Below are 19590 nucleotides of genomic sequence, written 5' to 3'. Positions count from 1 at the left end.
AGGGCCTGGTTGGGCCACCCCTCCCCACAGACATCAATCCCACCTCCGGGCTTTGCTGGAATTCCTCTGGATTCATTCATACTATCTTTCAAAGCTGAGTCTAAGCTCTATCATTTTCTACTACAATATCCCAACTATATTGTTCAGGATTCCTTGGTATTTTATTTATTGTGTGATGGTTGATACTGCTACTCTGAATACTATCACTTCCCTATTATATTTTCTATATGATTACTACTGGAATACATGAAAGCATCCATACTTTAAATATTAATATTTCATTCTGCCATTGGAAAGAATTCATTTTTACATCATTTCTTAGGCTTTTTCCAAGAAGATATTCATATCATTTGGAAAAAATGAAAATTTTGTCTTCTTTACTGTAACAATGCTTTTTTCTCTTTACATTCTCCTTACACTGGAAAGACCATATAAAGCAAAATTTAATCATACTGGTGATAATTTGCCCAGATCCTGATTGTAGTGGAATTTCTTCTAGTTGTTTAACATCGTTTGTGTATTTGTCTATTACACACACTGAAGAATACAGCCTGCTAATATCTATGTTCCTACTTTGTTTTTAATTACAGGATGTCACATTCCTTCAACTGTTCTTTGACCATCCATATAACATTAAAATATGGTCAATAGTAGTAGTATCTCTATTGGTTGAAGTCATTCTCTTTATGTCTCCATTTTATCATTTTCTTCATATGCAACCCACACGTTTAGTCATATTATGCTCTAGATATTGCAGGTGTCTGTTGCCACTGGGAACAGGATCGTTTTTATGAGCTATTCTGGGCATAAATGGAGTAGAACAGAACCTGAGAAGCTGATCCAACTTGTTATTTAAAAATTGAGCTGTAAAAATTGAGCTGGTAAGCGAAATAAGTCACTCGGGAAAGACAATTTTCATATGATCTCACTCATATATAGAATTTGAGAAACAAAACAGGATCATAGGGGAAGGGAGGGAAAATTAAACAAGATGAAATCAGAGAGGGAGACAAATCATAATAGACTCTTAATTACGAAACAAACAGGGTTGCTGGAGGGGGAGGAGGTGGAGGAATGGGGTAACTGGGTGATGGACATTAAGGAGGGCATGTGATATATTGAGCACTAGGTATTATATAAGACTGATGAATCACTGACCTCTACCTCTGATACAAATAATACACTATATGTTAATTAATTAATTTAAATTTAAAAAGGGAAAATTTTTAAATAAAAATTGGGCTGTTGGGGAACATAAGTGCCTCAGTCAGTTAAGCGTTCAACTCTTGATTCAGCTCAGGTCATGATCTCAGGGTCCTATCAGGCTCCACACTGGGCGTGTAACCTGCTTAAGATTCTCTCTCTCTCTCTTCTCTTCTTCATCCCTCTGCCCTTCCCCTCCCCATTCACGCACTCCCCTTCTCTCCCTCCCTCCCTCCCTCCCTCTCTCTCTCTTTCTCTAAACAAACAAACAAACAAACAAACAAACAAACAAAAATTCCTTTGCACTTACATTTCAGATTCAATTTCCCTTTGATGAGGGATTATTTCCCTGGAAAAGTGAGTTTCCATGATCCTGGTTGCTTGATGCCAGCAGAGGGATTGTGGGTAAGAGAGAGACAAAGATGCCTAAGCTGCAGTATGGCAAAAGTTGGGGGACATCAGAGGTCTTTTCCATAAGGCTACTGTTAGAGCAGGGAAACAATAAGAAAAAAAAGAAAAAGAAAAGGTGAGGGAAGGCTTTTGGTTGTTAAAGTTTTACTGGGATGGACCACTTCTTGGCCAAGAGGACAGCATGACCAAACAGAGAGGTGGTGAGGGAGCACCAAGTGGCTTTGCTGGAGTCCCACACTAGGAGCCTTGTAAACATCAAACTGAAAACTATTAAGGGCTTTCCATAGGTATGTTTTCCAAAACCCAAAGCAGCACCCATCAGTGAGAAAGAGAGAGAAGGGTAGAGGGTGTGGAGGGTGAAGATTGTTGGGACTTAATAAAAGGAGACTTGGGGTGGTTCTGCAGCTGTTGGGTGAATGGGACTCCAAGTGCCAAGGGCTGATACAAGTAGGCGAGAAGTTTACTGTTAGGAAACTGAGGAACAGAGGTTAGGTAAGAGGTCAATAGGAGTTCAAGAAAAGTGTTAAGTTATGGGCTGTGCCAACATGCCCAGCAAGGCCAAGACCCTGACACCCTGAATAAAGGAGACCTCATTTCAAATGGAGTCGGGAGGCCAGCAGGGAGAGCTCTCATGCCCTACCACTGCAGGCCATTGCAGACCCCAACAAAGACAAACTGCTTGGCATTCCCAACAGGAAGAAGCTTACTTTCCCTACTCCAGCAAGAGAAAAAAAGAATTTCTCCTCGCCCAGCAACAAGCTCAGCCAATAGGGAAATACCACAACTGGGCTAATGAGAAACCGTCAGCACCTAGAACTGTTGCTGTCCTTTGTGTCGACTTTGCCTTCACAGCAGTCCCTCCCAACCACCTCCTTTTCCCCAGAAAGTTCCAAAAATCCAAAGATTCCTCTGGTCTCATCTCCAGACTGGCCTATGGGGTGCCATAGTTTGCATGTCCCGAATTGCAATTCCTCTGCTACACCCAAATAAACCCATTTTGCTGATAAACTATAACCGGCTGTTTTACCTTTTAGGTGGACAAACCTGTTGAAGAACTGAAAGGACTGATATGACTCAGCAAAGATTAGGTACTGCTTTGCCAAGAATACTGAGGACCATTTTGACGACAACGGGCCCTCATAAACCTTAAGTCAGTAGCATTCATTATGGGGCGATGATGATGCCCTTGACCTTATCGTCTGTAAAATAAGTGTAGGTGTTTCATGCAACTTGCTGAGGAGGATGAGGAGAAAGGTCTGGCCGCGCCACAGCCAAGTTCCACGCAAAGGCACACGTGGAAACGATCTCGGCCACAGTCACAGCGCGGGAATTGAACTCCCTGAGGAAAGAGATTCCCAGCCTGGGAGGTGCGGGGCGCCTGCGCAGTGGGCCCGAGGCGCCTCACGCGCTGCGGGAGCAGCGAGACCCCCGCCTCCGCCCCTCGCCCTCCAACGTGAACGCGCACGTGAATGTGGACGTGGACGCGGACGCGCACGCGAATGCGCCTCACCTCACTCAACCCCTGCCGGGCGGCTGAGGAGGGAAAAAGACGCCCACAGGAGCCGCGGGTGGGCTGTGTGCGGAGTGGCAGACCCGCCGCGACGGCGGCGGCAGGCGCGGGGGCGGCGGCGCGGGCGGGCGGCGCGCGCGGGGGGCGGCGGCGCCTCGTCCACTCAGGCGGCTGCGCTCGGGACCCTCCGGCCCGCACGAGGGACGAGCTAACTGACGTACCTCGCCCGCCCCCGCCCCCGCCCCCGCCCCCGCCCCATCTCTCCTCGGGTTCCTGGGACTCAGGGCTAGAGCGCTTTCTCTCCTTGCACCTCTACTCAGCTCTTCTCTCCCCGGCACCTCAGGCAGCAGCGGCAGCGAGCGGCGGGAGCGGACGGCCCAGAGGATGAAGTGCAAGCCGAACCAGACGCGCACCTACGACCCGGAGGGGTTCAAGAAGCGAGCGGCGTGCCTGTGCTTCCGGAGCGAGCGCGAGGACGAGGTGCTGTTAGTGAGTAGCAGTCGGTACCCGGACCGCTGGATTGTGCCGGGGGGGGCATGGAGCCCGAGGAGGAGCCGGGCGGTGCAGCAGTCCGAGAGGTGTACGAAGAGGCGGGAGTGAAGGGGAAGTTAGGCCGGCTCCTGGGCATTTTCGAGCAGAACCAAGACCGCAAGCACAGAACGTACGTGTACGTACTGACTGTCACTGAGATTCTGGAGGATTGGGAAGATTCGGTTAGCATTGGGAGGAAGCGAGAGTGGTTCAAAATCGAAGATGCGATCAAGGTTCTCCAGTGCCACAAGCCCGTGCATGCCGAATATCTGGAAAAACTAAAGCTGGGCGGTTCCCCAACCAATGGAAACTCCGTGGCCGCGTCCCTGCCACAGAGCGATCCCTAGTATGTACGGCTCCTGCACAGACTTCTGCTTTCCGCCTATCTTAGAATACATAGTGCCCGGAGCACCTCTCATTCCTTTGCGGTCTCACGGGGAGGAGGGGGGCTTCTTTTGTTTCCTTGGCAGACCTCTGAATCACGCTTGCAAACTGTCTCGGTTGCCAGACACTGTTTTCAGACAATTTGCACGTTTTTCAGATGCTTTCAAAATTGCTGCTTGGTAGCACTGTAACAGATTTCCTAAATCCTAAACCACATGTTTTTTTTTTTTTTTTTTTTTTTTTTTTTTTTAAGGTGCCTTAACTGCTTGCCCAGCCCTTTGTGTGTGTGTGTTGATGCTGTAGTTTATTACATTGCACACACGTGTGTGTGTGCGCGTGCGTGTTTTTGGTACCAATCTTGTGGTTTGTTTTGGAGTGAAGGCCTTTAAAATCTGAACATCTTGGTTGTGTGGCATCTGTATTTTTTGCTTTCTCATTCGCACCATTAGACCTTGCTAGCAAGCCCTTTTGTGATGGAAATTGGTTTAAAGATCAGATAGATATAGATCTATATATATATTTAAAGTATTTAAGAAATTTTACATCTTGTGGTCTTTCCACAGTGGGCAACAATTTTCGGTTCAGTAATGTGATCTAATTTGCCCTTTTCAGAAGTTTCTTTACCCATACGTACATGATTTCATTTTCTTTTCCTTTTTTTTATGATTTCATTTTCAAAAGAATTCTGACCACTGGTCATTTGTTGCTGCATATTTGAAATGGCCATTTCCCATATAGCCCAAATGTAGTTTCAGATTATATTACTTTATACACTGGGTATCTTCTTGGGAAAGTATTGTTAGCCAAACATATCCTGATATGTACATACTGTCATGAAAACTGTATTCATCGAGTGTAATTTAGCGTGTTCAGCTTCCAACTCCATTGCCCATTTCTTAATACTGTAGAGCAACCATGGTTTTCTCAATATAAACTAGTCTTTGAAAGAAAGTTATTTCACATATTTGAATTTTGTGACATTCCAGTTAACCTTCCTGACTACCAGTAACCATAGGAGTGGAATTTATATGGTGATTACATCCCAATCCAGTGAGGAACCCGTCTTGCTACTCAGCTTTTACAGACTTCTTAAACTGTCCAAACCCCTGAACAATCTCTCTTAAAGATTTAGGATAATTTTTTTGTGTGTCACAGGTCAAACTTTTGGGGGGCATCTAATTAAAAGCTCTTGCATTTGCTTCAGTAGTTGTTTGAAATCAGGAATCTTGTTTAAAATGCATAGGTCTGTCTTCTTAAACTACCTTTATTCTCTTAGCCATGTCAGCAGTTAGGTAGAAGTAAAACCTTGTGAAGAGGGTATTAAGGATGGAAAGTTAATGCCACATATAACACTAAAACATTTTTAAAACATTCCAGTAGTTATTAATGAATATAAAGTAGAAAATAATGGTCATTTAAAATTTTGTTAGTCAAAATAACCTGTTTTAAACACAATTACTGCTGAAAATTTAAGTTACTTTTTCTTAAAAGTTATTATGCTGTTTTTCAACACACAGAGCGATGCACAAATCTTAACTGTACAGCTTAATCAATTCTTAGATAGTAAATACATGTATGTAACCAGAATTCAGATTAGGAAATTAACATTACCTGTAACTCAAAGGCAATTGCATTTCTCCTCCTAATTAGTATTTGCTTTCTTATCTTTTAAGACTATAGAATAGTTCTATTTTTGAAATTTATCGGTTGAGATTTAGATTATAAACTTTTTTTGTGCTGCCCCCTTGTGTTGTTTGTTTTACTTTTCGAAAGACTCAGTTTTTTCTCCATTTGGTTTGTACTGTAATTCTACAAATTACAATACGTTTATAAATTGGTGTTAAAAAGTGAGTTCTGTTGTACTTTTTTTTTGGAACTGTTGTACTGTCTAAAGAAATTTGATGCCACTATTTTGGAAACAAGTCTTGTTACAAATTTAAGCACAGATGAAGTACAGGTTTCAATTCACAAAATATTTTCCGTAGTAAAGCTATCAAAGTAAACTAAAAAATGAATAAGTTTTTAAAACCAGTGACAGTTTCATCATCTGAATTATATAGTTTGATAAAATATGGCTATTTAATTTTTTTCTATTTTTTTTCTCTTAAAAAGTGTTATGTAGGGATGCCTGGGTGGCTCATCAGTTGAGCGTCTGCCTTCAGCTTAGGGTGTGGTCCGGGGTCCCAGGATGGAGTCCCAGATTAGGCTACCTGCATGGAGCCTGCTTTTCCCTCTGCCAATGTATCTGCCTCTCTCTCTGTGTCTCTCATCAATAAATAAAATCTTTTTTAAAAAGTGGTATGTATTTAATATCTATTTGAGCACGTTTAATTTCAAACAACCTCACATTGACCCTAATATATCTTTCCCCAGCAACCTAGTTATTCAAGAAGATTCTTAAGTTCTACCTTAACAGAGCAGACATGTTGGATTTTTATTTTATATATTTTTGTCAATGAAAACCCCTTCCTCCTGAAATGCTGCCACAAATGTCTTGGAGGCTTACTTAACTTGTACTTGTTATTCATGGAGGTAATACTGCATTATTTATTTGGTTCTTAAGTATGTAACAAAGGCAAAAATCCAGTGTTCATATTAACCTAATAGGTTAATAATATTAAGAATTATTAGCCTATAAACATGTTGTGAGCTTTTTTTCCTTCCTTTTTGACAAACATTTAGAATAAGTCATATTTTTCAGGATAGACTGTCAGGTTCATTTAAGTGGTTTTTGTGAAATACTTTCTGGAGCCTAGCCTTGTCAGAATAGTTAAAAGTTCCAAGGAGATTCTTTTTTTCTCTTTAAGACCAAGAATTTCAGGCCAAAACAGGTAACCAGAGTTAGTATATAGAAAATTTCCAACACCTCAGCACTCCAAAAATTGAGGCACAGTTTGGATTTCTTTTCCTTCTAAGATTGTTAAAAATTCACTTGAACATTGTTTGGTTTTTCAGCTCTCCCCTTGATAAAAAAGGGAAAGGAGTACTCCACAGATAATTAAGGCTGCAGACATGCATCAGAAATTTATTTTCTGCATGTTTTATAAATGGCTTACATTTTCAGCAGGTCAAATAGTTTATTCTTGTTAATGTTTTCACATTGGGGGTTAATATAGACACATTGGTGAACTGGAAATACTTGATGCTCTGTATATAAAGTGTACCAAGAAATGATGTGTGTATAATACACACATGCACATACACACACAGTATATTTGGCTAAGCAAGAGCTTTTACTTACAGGCATCCCATGTGGGAGAGCCACCAGGCACCACCAGAGTTTTTAAATATTTTCTTGGCAGCTGTCTCCTGAAAACTGTTATACTGTATTTAGCAGATTTTAAATGTTCCTGGGCAAAGAACACTATGAGAACTGGAAAAGTCACTATGATAACAAGTAAAACATGATATTTTTAGGAGACAGTTTGGTGTGATACAAACTACAGTTGTGGTTTTTAAGTTAGACAGGCTTAGGGTTGGAAACCTGGCTCCAGTTCTTGCTCACCCTAACTTCAACCAAGTTATCTAACTATCTGATGCTCAGGGTTTTTTAAAATATAAAATTTGAGATAATAAAAATAGATACTTTATAAACTCCAATGGGAAGTCTTTCCTGACCACTGGATTAAGATACTTTCTTCTGTGTGTAATGGTTCATGGTTCTCACAGTTTACTTATTTGCATGGTTGTGTGGCTAGACCACAGACCTTTTGATGGGTGGGGACTAGCCTGAATTATTTCCATAAGCCTATAGTCCAGAACATGGAATTTAAAATTTTTTGTTTTACATGACTACCTATCTTTTCTGCAAAACTTGTAGTAGCATTGCTTTCCTGACTTTTCTGTTTCATAATATAACTTGGAACTCCCTCAGCTACTGATTCAGACTTAAATTGCACCTGCATTAGATTATTCTGTGAAGACTTTCCCAAGGCAAAGTGAGTGATGCAGATAATAGGCCCTTTATAAATTTGTCAATTGGAGGAACTGTTAAATTAGTATATATACCTGCTAATTATATGTTGGTTTGTTTTTCCAGATGAACAGCAAAGATTTCAGTATTGCTTGAAAGAATCATTGATGTGAACCATTGATCAATGGACTTTTCAAGTAGAGGTGAGCGTTTCCAAGGAGACAGCTCATCTGATTTTCCTCCTACATCTTGGGACACTCCTTATCCATCTATTCCACTGACAACTCTTGCCCTGGTTGTTATACTATTGTACATGAACACTCTTACTTCAACACCTATAGCCTTTTGTTGTGCTTTTTTTTTTAATGTGTCTGCCTTCTCCATTAGACTGATATCCTTGAGAGCAAAGACCAGGATTTCTTAATCTTTGCATATTCTGTATATGAAACACTACTTGAAATATGAGTGACATCACCAATTCTTTGATTCAATTCATATTTTGTTATCACCATATGGCAGAACATTCCTGTTTCAATCTGGTGCTAGTAGAATATATGCTGTCTAGGCATCATGTATGTGGCTTTCCTGTATCAGGTGTTTCAGAAACTTTTCAAGCCAGTTGTAAGATGTTCAAGGACAAGAATTATTACTCATATTTCTATGTCATATCACACAGTGGCTAGCACCATTTTGAGATTACCCTATCACATAGGGCAATATTTTGTAGAATCACTCCTTTGTGTAACAACTTCAGTATTTTTGTACTGTTGTTACTTTGCTGAAATTTTTATTCGAAAAATAGCACTTGCTATAAAACTGCTATAAAATACAGTGAACACAATATTGTGAATTTTTATAAAAATAAATTTTAAGATAATATACAAATGATTTATTTAATGTTTTTGCAATGCCCTAAGCACTTATTTCATGTAATCTTAACATGCCTTTAGAGAAGATTGTTTTTCTCATTTTATAGGTTCAGTATAGTATACTGTATTATTTGATGCCAGAGCCAACAAAAACTGCAGTACAGGTAGTTTCCAAAGTTAATTATACCACTTATTTGCCTAGGTTTCTTTTGCGTCTCTTACTGATTCTGTTGGCCAATTTTCAACCCCTTTCCAACACACTTAGCTGGGTTCTCGTTCTACCTGGTCTCTGCATGTGAGAATATGGAGGACTGAGAGACAGCTGAATTGTTACCACTTAGAAAAGGCATTGAAGAAAAAAATTCCTGTCAGAGGTGGGAACAGAATATGAAGAATTTATATAGGGAGGACTTGGGTCAGCTGTCTCCAGAGAGCAACTTTAAGAAAAGGACAAAGATGTTTAGGGATAGTCTTATGGAGTTTTGCCATGGGATGTGTAATGTCAGCACTCTTACCCAGCTTCCTGCAAAGGTCTCAAAGTGGCTTTAATATGGTAGTTTTCTTTCCTTTGCATTTATAAAAGCAATTACATCAGAAAAAACATGAGTTCCATTTTAGGTGAGTGTTACACCCTCATGGTACCAGTGAAATATTTCACAAGATCCTCCTGGCCAACTTTTTGCCCCAAACTGAGGCCCTGATGAAGGGGAAGTTGACAGAGGAGACCTGGAAGGAGCTGCAGGCCGCAGGAAAGAGTCCAGAGGACTTAGAGAAGCTGTTGCCACACAAGGTCTTTGAAGGAAATCGCCCAACAAACTCTATTGTGTTCACCAAGCTCACGCCATTCATTCTGGGAGCCTTGATTGCCATGTACGAGCACAAGATATTCGTTCAGGGTGTCATCTGGGACATCAACAGCTTTGACCAGTGGGGGGTGGAGCTGGGAAAGCAGCTGGCCAAGAAAATTGAGCCTGAACTTGATGGCAGTAGCCCAGTCACCTCTCACGACTCTTCTACCAACGGGCTAATCAACTTCATCAAGCAGGAGCATGAGGCCAGAAGCCAATAAACTCATGCCCGGCTGCAGTCCCTTTGTAACTGGTCCTTGTCTCTCCTCACCAGAGATGCGCTGCACAGTCTTTCCCAGAGCACCCTCTGGTTGCGGGCTTGGAGCACAAGCCCTTTGGGGGAAGCCGGTCTGGAATTGCCACCCTGCCCATCCATGTCCGTGTGCCCTCTGTTTTACGATTGGCTGAAGTGTTCCAGTGCAGCTGATTTTTCTGACTGTGTTCGCTTTGTTCGTGTACCAGATAGAAAAATAAAGATGCCACAAAGGAAAAAAAAAAGTTAACTAATTGTTAACTCAGTCCTTACAGAATTGAAATCACACATTTCCCAATTTATTGTTTTTTGTTTGTTTTGTTTTGTTTTGTAGATGTGATATGGTACTCTGGTTATATATTTTTTAATCTTTATCTTTTAAAGAAACGTACCATAAATTTTACAGATGAAATGATATGCTACTGGTATTTGCTTCAAAATAATCTGAGGGTGGGGTAGGTGAGCATATAGATGAAATAAGATTGGTGGTAAGTTTATAATTTTTGAAGCCATGTAACAGATATTTGGGAGTTCATTATACTGTTCTCTATACTTTTGTATATATTTGAAATTTTCCATAATAAAAATTGAAAAACAATTCTTCATTGTCTATTTGTAGGCCCTTGCTATCCTTAAAACTTAAGTAGGGAAGGCTGGTTAGAAGTCGGATCTATAGCCCAGATAGACACACTCACCCCTCCTCTTCAAAAACCTAGGTTTTGTTCCTGAACTAAACATATTGGTAGACTTGCTCTTCCTTTAATATGAATTATTTCCTTGGAAGTCTCCCAGTTCAACTTGCAAAAAGACTTTTAGCCTCATCAACACGCCAAACATGACCAGAAAACTTTGAACCCCAATGGTGGACATGAACTTAGGTTCCAGGTGAGACAGTACTCCCATTGTACAATTTAGCTTTTTTAAAAAAAAAAAAAACTATTTTATTTATTTATTCATGAGAGGCACACAGAGAGGCAGAGACATAGGCAGAGGGAGAAGCAGGCTCCCCCCAGGGAGCCTGTTTTGGGACTCGATCCCAGGACCACGGGACCATGCCCTAAGCCAAAGGCAGATGCTCAACCACTGAGCTACCCAGGTACCCCTCTACAATTTAGCTTTAAAAAAAACTAAATTTTTTCTGATTAGGAAATTAATTTATCTTAATTTCAGGAAATTTGGAGAATTCCCTCCAGAGCAAATTAATAAAAAATCACACATGATCCCCCTACCCAGAATAGCCATATTTGACAAATATATATCTATATATAAATATATTCCAGCCTTTTTCTCTTCAAATATATGTTACCCAAGCAGATGGCACAAGTGAGCCCCCTTCCCACCAGAATATTTTCAAAAATCCATGACCCCTTTAATTGTTAAGCATGTACCACATAGGTAGTAGCTTGTTCCTCAGAATTTTTTAGGCTAATGCTTAGGGCCATTACACCATTTTTGCTACTTCTGTGCATGTGCAGCTCAAAACTTGAGTCTGAAATCCAAACCATGCCTTTTACTCCTGATGCATGACAGAATAGCCCTGTTTTGTTTTGGTTTTTTGTTTCCTAATTTCCACATACACTTTCTGCTCACCAAACTGGTAGGAATGAGAGGCATCGATTCAGATGGTGGTGCCACTTTAATAAATCACACAGTTGCAATATATTGGCTAAAGTAGGCTTGCTACTCTTCTGTTTTCCAGGAAGTTCCTTCTATCTTCTCTGGATCCTCAGCAAGCTACCATATCACTATCTCTCTGTAGCCTCTGATCCTCATTAGGTTGCTGCCCCTCTGGGCACAGTGGTTTTTAACTGTTAAACAAGGACACCACTATTCTGGACTCTGGGAATGGAATCCTGTTCTCCCTCTTCTTTCTACTCCAAGATGTATCCTCATATTTCCCTAATTTCCTGCAACACACAAGAGACCAGATTAAATTTTAATAAGATTTTACTGAAGATTACCAGGTTATGTGAGGAAATGTAATACAAAAGCACAATTTATAACTATTTCATAGGTCATACATTTTCTAGGTTCCAATGCTAGACTAGTTCCCTAGCACTGGCTGACCAAATGGCCTAGGGACATCTTCCATCCCCCATTCCCCATCACTACCAAGAGCTGAGAGTACAATTTCAAATCTTGTACAAAATGATTACCATACCCTGGAGAAGGGAGAGCTTTTCCTGCAACTCAATCTCTAACCAGTACTTAAGGTATGTTAAATATATAGTCCCAGAATCAAAGAAGTGAACCTGAAATTAATGGAATGGATCAAGGAGCTGTGATGGGTTGGGGATGGAAGTTCAGTTTTATATTATTCCAAAGTTCATGTTCTATATTAAGAATAAACAAGACTGGGGAGGCCTGGGTGGCTCAGCGGTTGAGCGTCTGCCTTCAGCTTAGGGCGTGATCCTGGAGTCCTGGGATCGAGTCCCACATTGGGCTACCTGCATGGAGCCTGCTTCTCCCTCTGCCAATGTTTCTGCCTCTCTCTTTGTGTCTCTCATGAATAAATAAATAAAATCTTAAAAAAGATAAGACTGACAATATAGTGAATTTGGTGCTCTACCTTCTGGATGGTAAACATGGGGAACCAAAAAGCCCACCCACAGTACAAGAAGACTTAACACCTTTCCCTGTACAAGCCTACACAGCAGTATGAAGAAGCAGATCAGGACCTCTGGAAGTTTAGATTTATTTGGGGCCAGTGCTGAGGGTATAGAGGATTTAGAACAGGATTGGTAACAATTCTCTTTTCCTTTTGTCTACCCACTCAAACTTAGATCTTTTTTGACTGTTAAAAAGACAAATAGACTGCAGAGTCATTCTTAGTATAGGTATCTTCCACTTTTCAAAAGTTCAGATTAGGCCCTTCTTTTTTATGAAAAACCTACAGTACAGTAGCCCCCCCCCATTACCCATGGTTTTGCTTTCTGAAATTTTATTTACCCACAGTCAACCATGATCCAGGAACAGATAATCCTCTGACCTATCATCAGAAAGTCAATAGTAACCTAATACTACATCACAATACCTGTATAAGTCACCTCACTTTATCTCATCATGTAGGCATTATTTTATCATCTCACATCATCACAAGAAGGGTAAGTACAGTACAAGAAGATTATTTTGACCACATTCACATAACTTATGTTATAATTCTTGTATTTTATTATCAGTTATTGTTCATCTCTTACTGTGCCTAATTTACAAATTAAACTTTATCATATGTATGTATAGGAAAAAAACAGTATATGTAGGGTTTGGTACTATGCTTGGTTTCAGGTATCCACTTGGGGGCCTTGGAACATATTCCCTGTGAATAAGGAGGGACTATTGTACCTGTTTTTGCTAAATGAAAGAAATCTGAAGAGAATTCTTGCTTTTACCAAAAAAAAAGGCAGAAAAAAGCAACAATAGTGTTCAGTGTTTGTTTTGCAGCAACCCCTTATAGGGCAGTGTACACCCCAGCAGTGAGAGTGGCCCCACCAAGTTCCTTCCCTGGGAACTATACTCAACATTTCTGCATGAAGCCACAAATAGCTTTGAAATGTATCTGTGAGCATCTGTACTTTATTTCCATTACATTTATTAGCAAGATGTGTCTTAAGGTATCAGAAAAACCCAAGAGGTTTTTTTGGGTCTGGGAACACTCAAAAATTTTTCCATATAAATGAATGGTAATCTCTTCTCCACTTTCTGCCAGCTTATGAAAGATTTCATAGGAATGCTCTACCGTTGGATAGTGGGGGAAACCTGTATATGGTACCAGCAGTGACATCTATCTCCCTAGTGGACATTTTATGAATTAGCCCAATCCTTGGTGTATTCTATTTAGAGCAAAGAAACCTTTCCCAGGAATACTCTGCTACCTGAGGATACCCCACTGTCCAAATCTATTTTGAATTACCATATTCTAATCCTGAATTAAATATTAATATGTTGTATATAAGAAGAAAGATTCTCTAGCATGTTCCAATCAGTAAATTTTTAGTTCTTTAAGTTGTGTTTTTTATCTAACCTGGTAGATAAATAGGAAAGTATTTGCATTTATATGGTATCTCCATCCCTACAACTGAGCTTTAGATGTGATAAACTAAACTATTCAGAACTATTAGAACTCTAGGCCAAGAATTCTGTTACTTCTAGAGGTACGTGAATTGGGCAAATCAGACATGGCCCCTGTCTTCATGGAGCTCTCACTGTATTGGAGAGACAGAAATCCCAACAAAATGTACCAAGTGTTTTTATGATAGTGGGGATTCTGTGGGCTCTGCCAGCACATAGTGGGGGAACTAACTTAGTTTGGTAAGAATATTCTCAGAGGAAACGCCATATAATTTGACACCTGAAGGATGAACAGGTCTTAGGAGAAATAGTTGGGGGTGGGGGTGTTCCAGGAAGAGAGAAGAGCAGATGTGAGGTTCTGGAAGCTAGATAAAAATATGGTGCTTTTAGGAATAGGAACTTTCTCATTATGTCTAGAACATAATCTGAAGGTTCAGAGAAGAAGAAAGGATCTTCTAGACATGAAGCCAGTGGGGTAAGGAAAAGCCAGATTATAGAGGGTCTGATGCAACTTTTTCAGGGATTTGGGGAAAGGAGACATGACATCAATTTGCCTGAAGAGTAGAAAATTGTTTGAAAGGGAGAGGAGATTGTGGTGATAGTATGGGTGAGAAATGATGGTGACCTGAACAAGCATGTTGACCACGTTGATAGAAATGACTACATTTTAGGGTTTAAAGGGGCATAAGGTGATTAATTGGATTTTGGAAATGAAAGAGAGGTAGATATCATTGATCTGTCTCACTGGAGGAACAGAGTTAATGATACCATTCCCTGGGGATGAAAAGAACATGGGATTAATTTTATAACTGCTAGTTTCTGGTAACCAAAGGATATTAACTTGGAGATGTCCACAAGGCTGGAAATACACACACACACACACACATGCAGCTTAGAAAAGAAGAATGAGTTGGAGATAGAGGTTTTGGAGTCATCAGTAAATGAGCAGTGGGTGAAAAGGTAGGTATATACAATGTCATCTAGGAGAGACTGTAGAGAGGGGACAGTGAAGATTATGAACATTCAAGGATGGGTGCAGAACTTCCAGAAGGGTTCTGTGAGGATCTTGGTGGACCCATTCCCCTATGAAATACCATTTTATTGGTGACAATTACATACATACATACATACACACACACACACACACACACACACACACACACACACACACATACATTTAAAGTCCCAAGAAGTTGCCATAAGGGCACACAGCAAGTGAATAAAGATTTGTTCAAGAAAATCTATTAAATCTCTATAAAAATCATGAGAATCTGTGGCATTTGAGCTATGCCATCTCCCCCAGCTCCATGTGACAAGCTCTACTCCAGATATGGATGTGCCCAAGAAGATGGGGGCTCCCAATCCCCCCAGCTGCTAGTCTAGGGCTATGCCTTCACTCCAGGACAAGGCCATCAGTGTTTCTGTTTCCCCGCAGCAGAAGTGCTGTTGCAGAAGTGATATTCCAAGCAAGCTTGGGCTAGAGGACAAACTCCCAATTACAGAATGATGTCTTACCCTTAGGCATGACATGCCAAGAATAGTGGAATCCCACTCTTCTCTGCCTCAGCACCTTTGTATGGCAAAGTTTCTACATGGAGACAGGCAAGCTGAAATAACCAGGGACTACCTTCTCTCCCTCAGTGTCCAGTGAGCTGTTACTGCAGGAGAAGTGGCCTCCTATAACCACCCTCTGTTCCAGTACAGTTGTCTGGAGTTTCTGCCTAGTTGAAGAGGCAAGTCATGAGAACTAAGCACAGAAGCTTTGCTTGTAGGGACTGAATTTATTTGGGAAAGAGCTTAGAAAAATTCATGCCTAAGAGCATTTTTGAAACAATGGGAATCTTAATGGTGAGTAATTAAGAAGGACCTGGTAGTTCCAGCTTACTAGTTTAAACAAGGGAACAATACTATAAAACAACTAAACTAACATACATCTAAAGACCACTCCACCAACAACAGCAAAATATTCATTCTGTCAAGTAGAGGGAACATTTTCCAAAACAGACCATAATGCTAGGCTATAAACATGCCTCAACAGACTTTAAAAATTGAAATTATACAAATTATGTTCTCTAACAAAAATGGAATTAAATCAGAAATCAACAATAGAGAGAAATGTGGGAAACTCATGAATATGTGGAAACTAGGCAATACATCCTTAAATAACCAATGGATCAAAGAAAAAAGTCACAATGGAAATTAGAAAAAAACTTTGAGATGGATATAATCAAAACACCAAAACTTGAGATTCAGCTAAAGCAGAGAGCTTAAAGGACAATTCATAATTATAAGTTTCTATAAAAAGAAGACCAAAGTAAACACAAAGCAAGCAAAAAAGAAGGTGATATACGGGGTGCCTGGCTGGCTCAGTTGCTAGAGCATGTGACTCCATCTCAGGCTTGTAAGTTCGAGCCCAACACTGTGTAGAAACTACTTTTAAAAAAAGAAGGCAATATAAAAGAATAGAATGAAAAATGAAAAATTATAAAAACAATAGAAAAAGTTGGCTCTTTAAAATGATCAATAATCTGGGGCAACTGGGTTGCTCAGTCAAGTTGAGTGATTCACGGTTTTTGGCTCAGGTCGTGATCTTGACCATGAGATCAAGCTCCACATTGGGCTCCACACTCAGTGCAGTCTGCCTGAGATTCTCTGCCTCTCCCTGTCCCTCTGCCCCTCCCCATGCTTGCTCTCTATATCTCTCTCTCAAACAAATAAAATCTTTAAAAGTAAAATGATCAATCTTCTTTGTTTCTTAAATTCCACATGTGAATGAAATCATATCATATATGTCTTTCTCTGACTTATTTCACTTAGCATAATACTCTTTAGCTCCTACCATGCCATTGCAAATGGCAAGATTTTATTTTTTATGGCCAAGTAATATTCCATCATGTATATATACCACATCTTCTCTATCCATTCATCAGTTAAGACACTTGGGTTGTTTCATAATTTGGCTGTTGTACATAATGCTCCTATAAATATCAGGGTGCATGTATCCTTTTGAATTAGTGTTTTTGTATTCTTTAGGTAAATACCTAGTAGTGCAATTGCTGGATCATAGGGTAATTCTTTTTTTGTTTGTTTGGGATAATTCTATTTTTAAAGATTATTTATTTATTTATTCATGAGAGACACAGAGACAGAGAGGCAGAGACACAGGCAGAGAGAGAAGCAGGCTCCATGCAGGAAGCCCTATGTGGGACTCGATCCCACGACTCCAGGATCACATCCAGAGCCAAAGGCAGATGCTCAACCGTTGAGCCACCCAGGTGTCCCTCTATTTTTGTTTTTGAGGAACCTCCATGCTGTTTTCCAGAGTGACTTCCTGGTTCGCATTCCCACCAACCATGCAAGAGAGTTCCCCTTTCTCCACATCCTTGCCAAAACCTGTTTTTTCTTATGTTATTTTAGTCATTCTGACAGCTTCCATCTTTGCTTTGCTTTTTAAAGGTTACTTTGGCTATTTGAGATCTTGTGGTTCCATATAAAATTTAGGATGGTTTGTTCTAGCTCTGTGAAAAGTGCTGTTGGCATATTAATAGGGATTGTGCTACATGTATAAATGTCTTTGGATAGTATAGACATTTTGAAAATATTTGTCCTTCCAATCCATGAGCATGGAATGTCTTTCCAATTCATTGTGCCATCTTCAATTTCTTTCATAAGTGTTTTATACTTCTCAGGGTACAGGTCTTCCACCTCTTTGGTTAGGTTTATTCCTAGGTGTCTTACGTGGTTTTTTCGTGCAATTGAAAATGCGAATGATTCCTTCATTTCTCTTTCTGCTGCTTCATTATTGGCGTATAGAAATGCAACAGATTTCTGTACATTGGCTTTGTATCCTTCAGCTTTGCTGAATTCATGTTATGAGTTCTAGCAATATTTTGGTGTAGTCTTTGGGGTTTTCTATATATATAATTGTGTCATAGGCAAAGAGTGAAAGTATTACTTCTTCTTTTCTGATTTGGATGCCTTTTATTTCTTTTTGTTGTCTGATAGGACTTCCAGTACCATGTTAAATAACAGTGATGAGAGTGGACACTCCTGTCTTATTCCTGACCATAAAGAAAAGCTTTCAGTTTGTCCTCATTGAGGATGATATTACCTGTGAGTTTTTCATATATGGCCTTTATTATGTTGAGGTATGTTCCCTATGAACCTACTTTGTTTGGGGTTTTTATCATAAATGGATGTTGTACTTTGTCAAATGCTTTTTCTGCATCTATTGAAATGATCATACAGGGGAAAAAGAAAAAAGAGAGACAAATTAATGAACAGATTTTTAACTATACAGAACAAACTCATGATTACCAGAGGGGATGTGGGTGTGAGGATGGGTTAAATAGGTGATGAAGATTAAGGAGTACACTAGTGATGAGCACTGAGTGTTATAGAGAAGTGTTGAGTCACTATACTGTGCACCTGAAACTGATATTATACTGTGTGTTAACTAACTGGAATTTAAATAAAAACTTTTTTAAAAGATTTTATTTATTTATTTATTGATGAGAGACACAGACACACACACACACAGAGGGGGTGGGGGGCAAAGACACAGAGAGGGAGAAGCAGGCTCCATGCAGGGTCCTGATGTGGGACTCAATCTCGGATCCCTGGGATCACACCCTGGGCTGAAGGCAGCATTAAACCGCTGAGCCACCTGGGCTGCCCCTAAATAAAAACTTTAAAAAATATATATTTTAGTTCTTTATTCATGAGAGACACAGAAAGAGAGGCAGAGACATAAGCAGTGGGAGAAGCATGATCCCTGCAGGGACCAGATGCAGGACTCAATCCTGTGATCCCAGGATCACACCCCAAGCCAAAGGCAGATGCTCAACCACTGAGCCACCCAGGCATCCCTAAATAAAAACTTTTAAGCGGGGTCAGTGAAGGATCTCAAGATGGCTGGGTGAAAATGTGCTCTAAAAACCATTGACTGGGTAGCATTTAGAGAGCTCACACCCCAAAACCAAAAGGGCATTGTGAACTCTCTGAAATCCTGGAATGACAAGCTTACCTCCAGGTTGACTACTCTTCCTGAGAAACCATCTGCTATCAACTGGGCTTACTACAAGGCCATGTGGCAAAGCCTGGCTTGGTAGATGACTTTGAGAAGCAGTTTAATGCCCTGAAGTTTTTCTGTGCTGGAGGATAAATACGCTATCCCAGTGGATGATGAGGAAAAAGATGTGACAAGCTCTGCCGAGTTTTTGTTTCTCTCAAAGGCCAGGATTGAAGAATATGAAAAAGAGCTGGAGAAGATGAAGAAAATAATTCCATTTGATCAGATGACAATTGAGGACGTGAATAAAGTCTTCCCAGAAACCAAATTAGACAAGAAGTATCCCTATTGGCTTCAAAGCCAATTGAAAATTTATAAACTTGAGTTGGGTAGAAAGTTCTAGCCCTCATACTATAAATGCTAGACATTAAAAATAATGATATGGTGAAAAAAAAACTTAAAAAATTAAATGAAATACAATCTGTACTGTATCCAGAATATTAGTGAACATTTACAAGTCAATAATAATTAAATAATTAAGTAAATTTTAAAAATGGGGAAACGATTTGAAAAGGCAATTCTCCAAGAA

General features: G+C 40.0%; 1 protein-coding gene and 2 pseudogenes across 1 annotated transcript; all 3 read left to right on the top strand.

The window, feature by feature from the left end:
• The first annotated feature begins 2668 nt into the window (after window positions 1-2668).
• Window positions 2669-5890, top strand: LOC119879475 (annotated as a pseudogene).
• A 2627-nt stretch (window positions 5891-8517) lies between these two features.
• Window positions 8518-10194, top strand: LOC119879476 (glucose-6-phosphate isomerase-like). The gene has a single exon (XM_038589735.1). The coding sequence runs from the start codon at window positions 9522-9524 to the stop codon at window positions 9888-9890; it is 369 nt and encodes a 122-aa protein (XP_038445663.1). The 5' UTR covers window positions 8518-9521; the 3' UTR covers window positions 9891-10194.
• Window positions 10195-18900: 8706 nt separating this feature from the next.
• On the top strand, window positions 18901-19379 carry LOC119879474 (annotated as a pseudogene).
• Window positions 19380-19590: the final 211 nt, after the last annotated feature.

This window comes from Canis lupus, unplaced genomic scaffold (assembly GCF_011100685.1).
Source record: "Canis lupus familiaris isolate Mischka breed German Shepherd unplaced genomic scaffold, alternate assembly UU_Cfam_GSD_1.0 chrUn_S898H1062, whole genome shotgun sequence".
NCBI classification, from domain to species: Eukaryota; Metazoa; Chordata; class Mammalia; order Carnivora; family Canidae; genus Canis; species Canis lupus.
Note: the sequence above shows the minus strand (reverse complement) of the source record. Positions and strands in the feature narration are given on the sequence as shown.

What these genes read in the sequence shown, in the direction of transcription:
- LOC119879476 (XM_038589735.1), top strand. Translation starts at nt 9,522, where the DNA reads ATGAAGGGGAAGTTGACAGAGGAGACCTGGAAGGAGCTGCAGGCCGCA.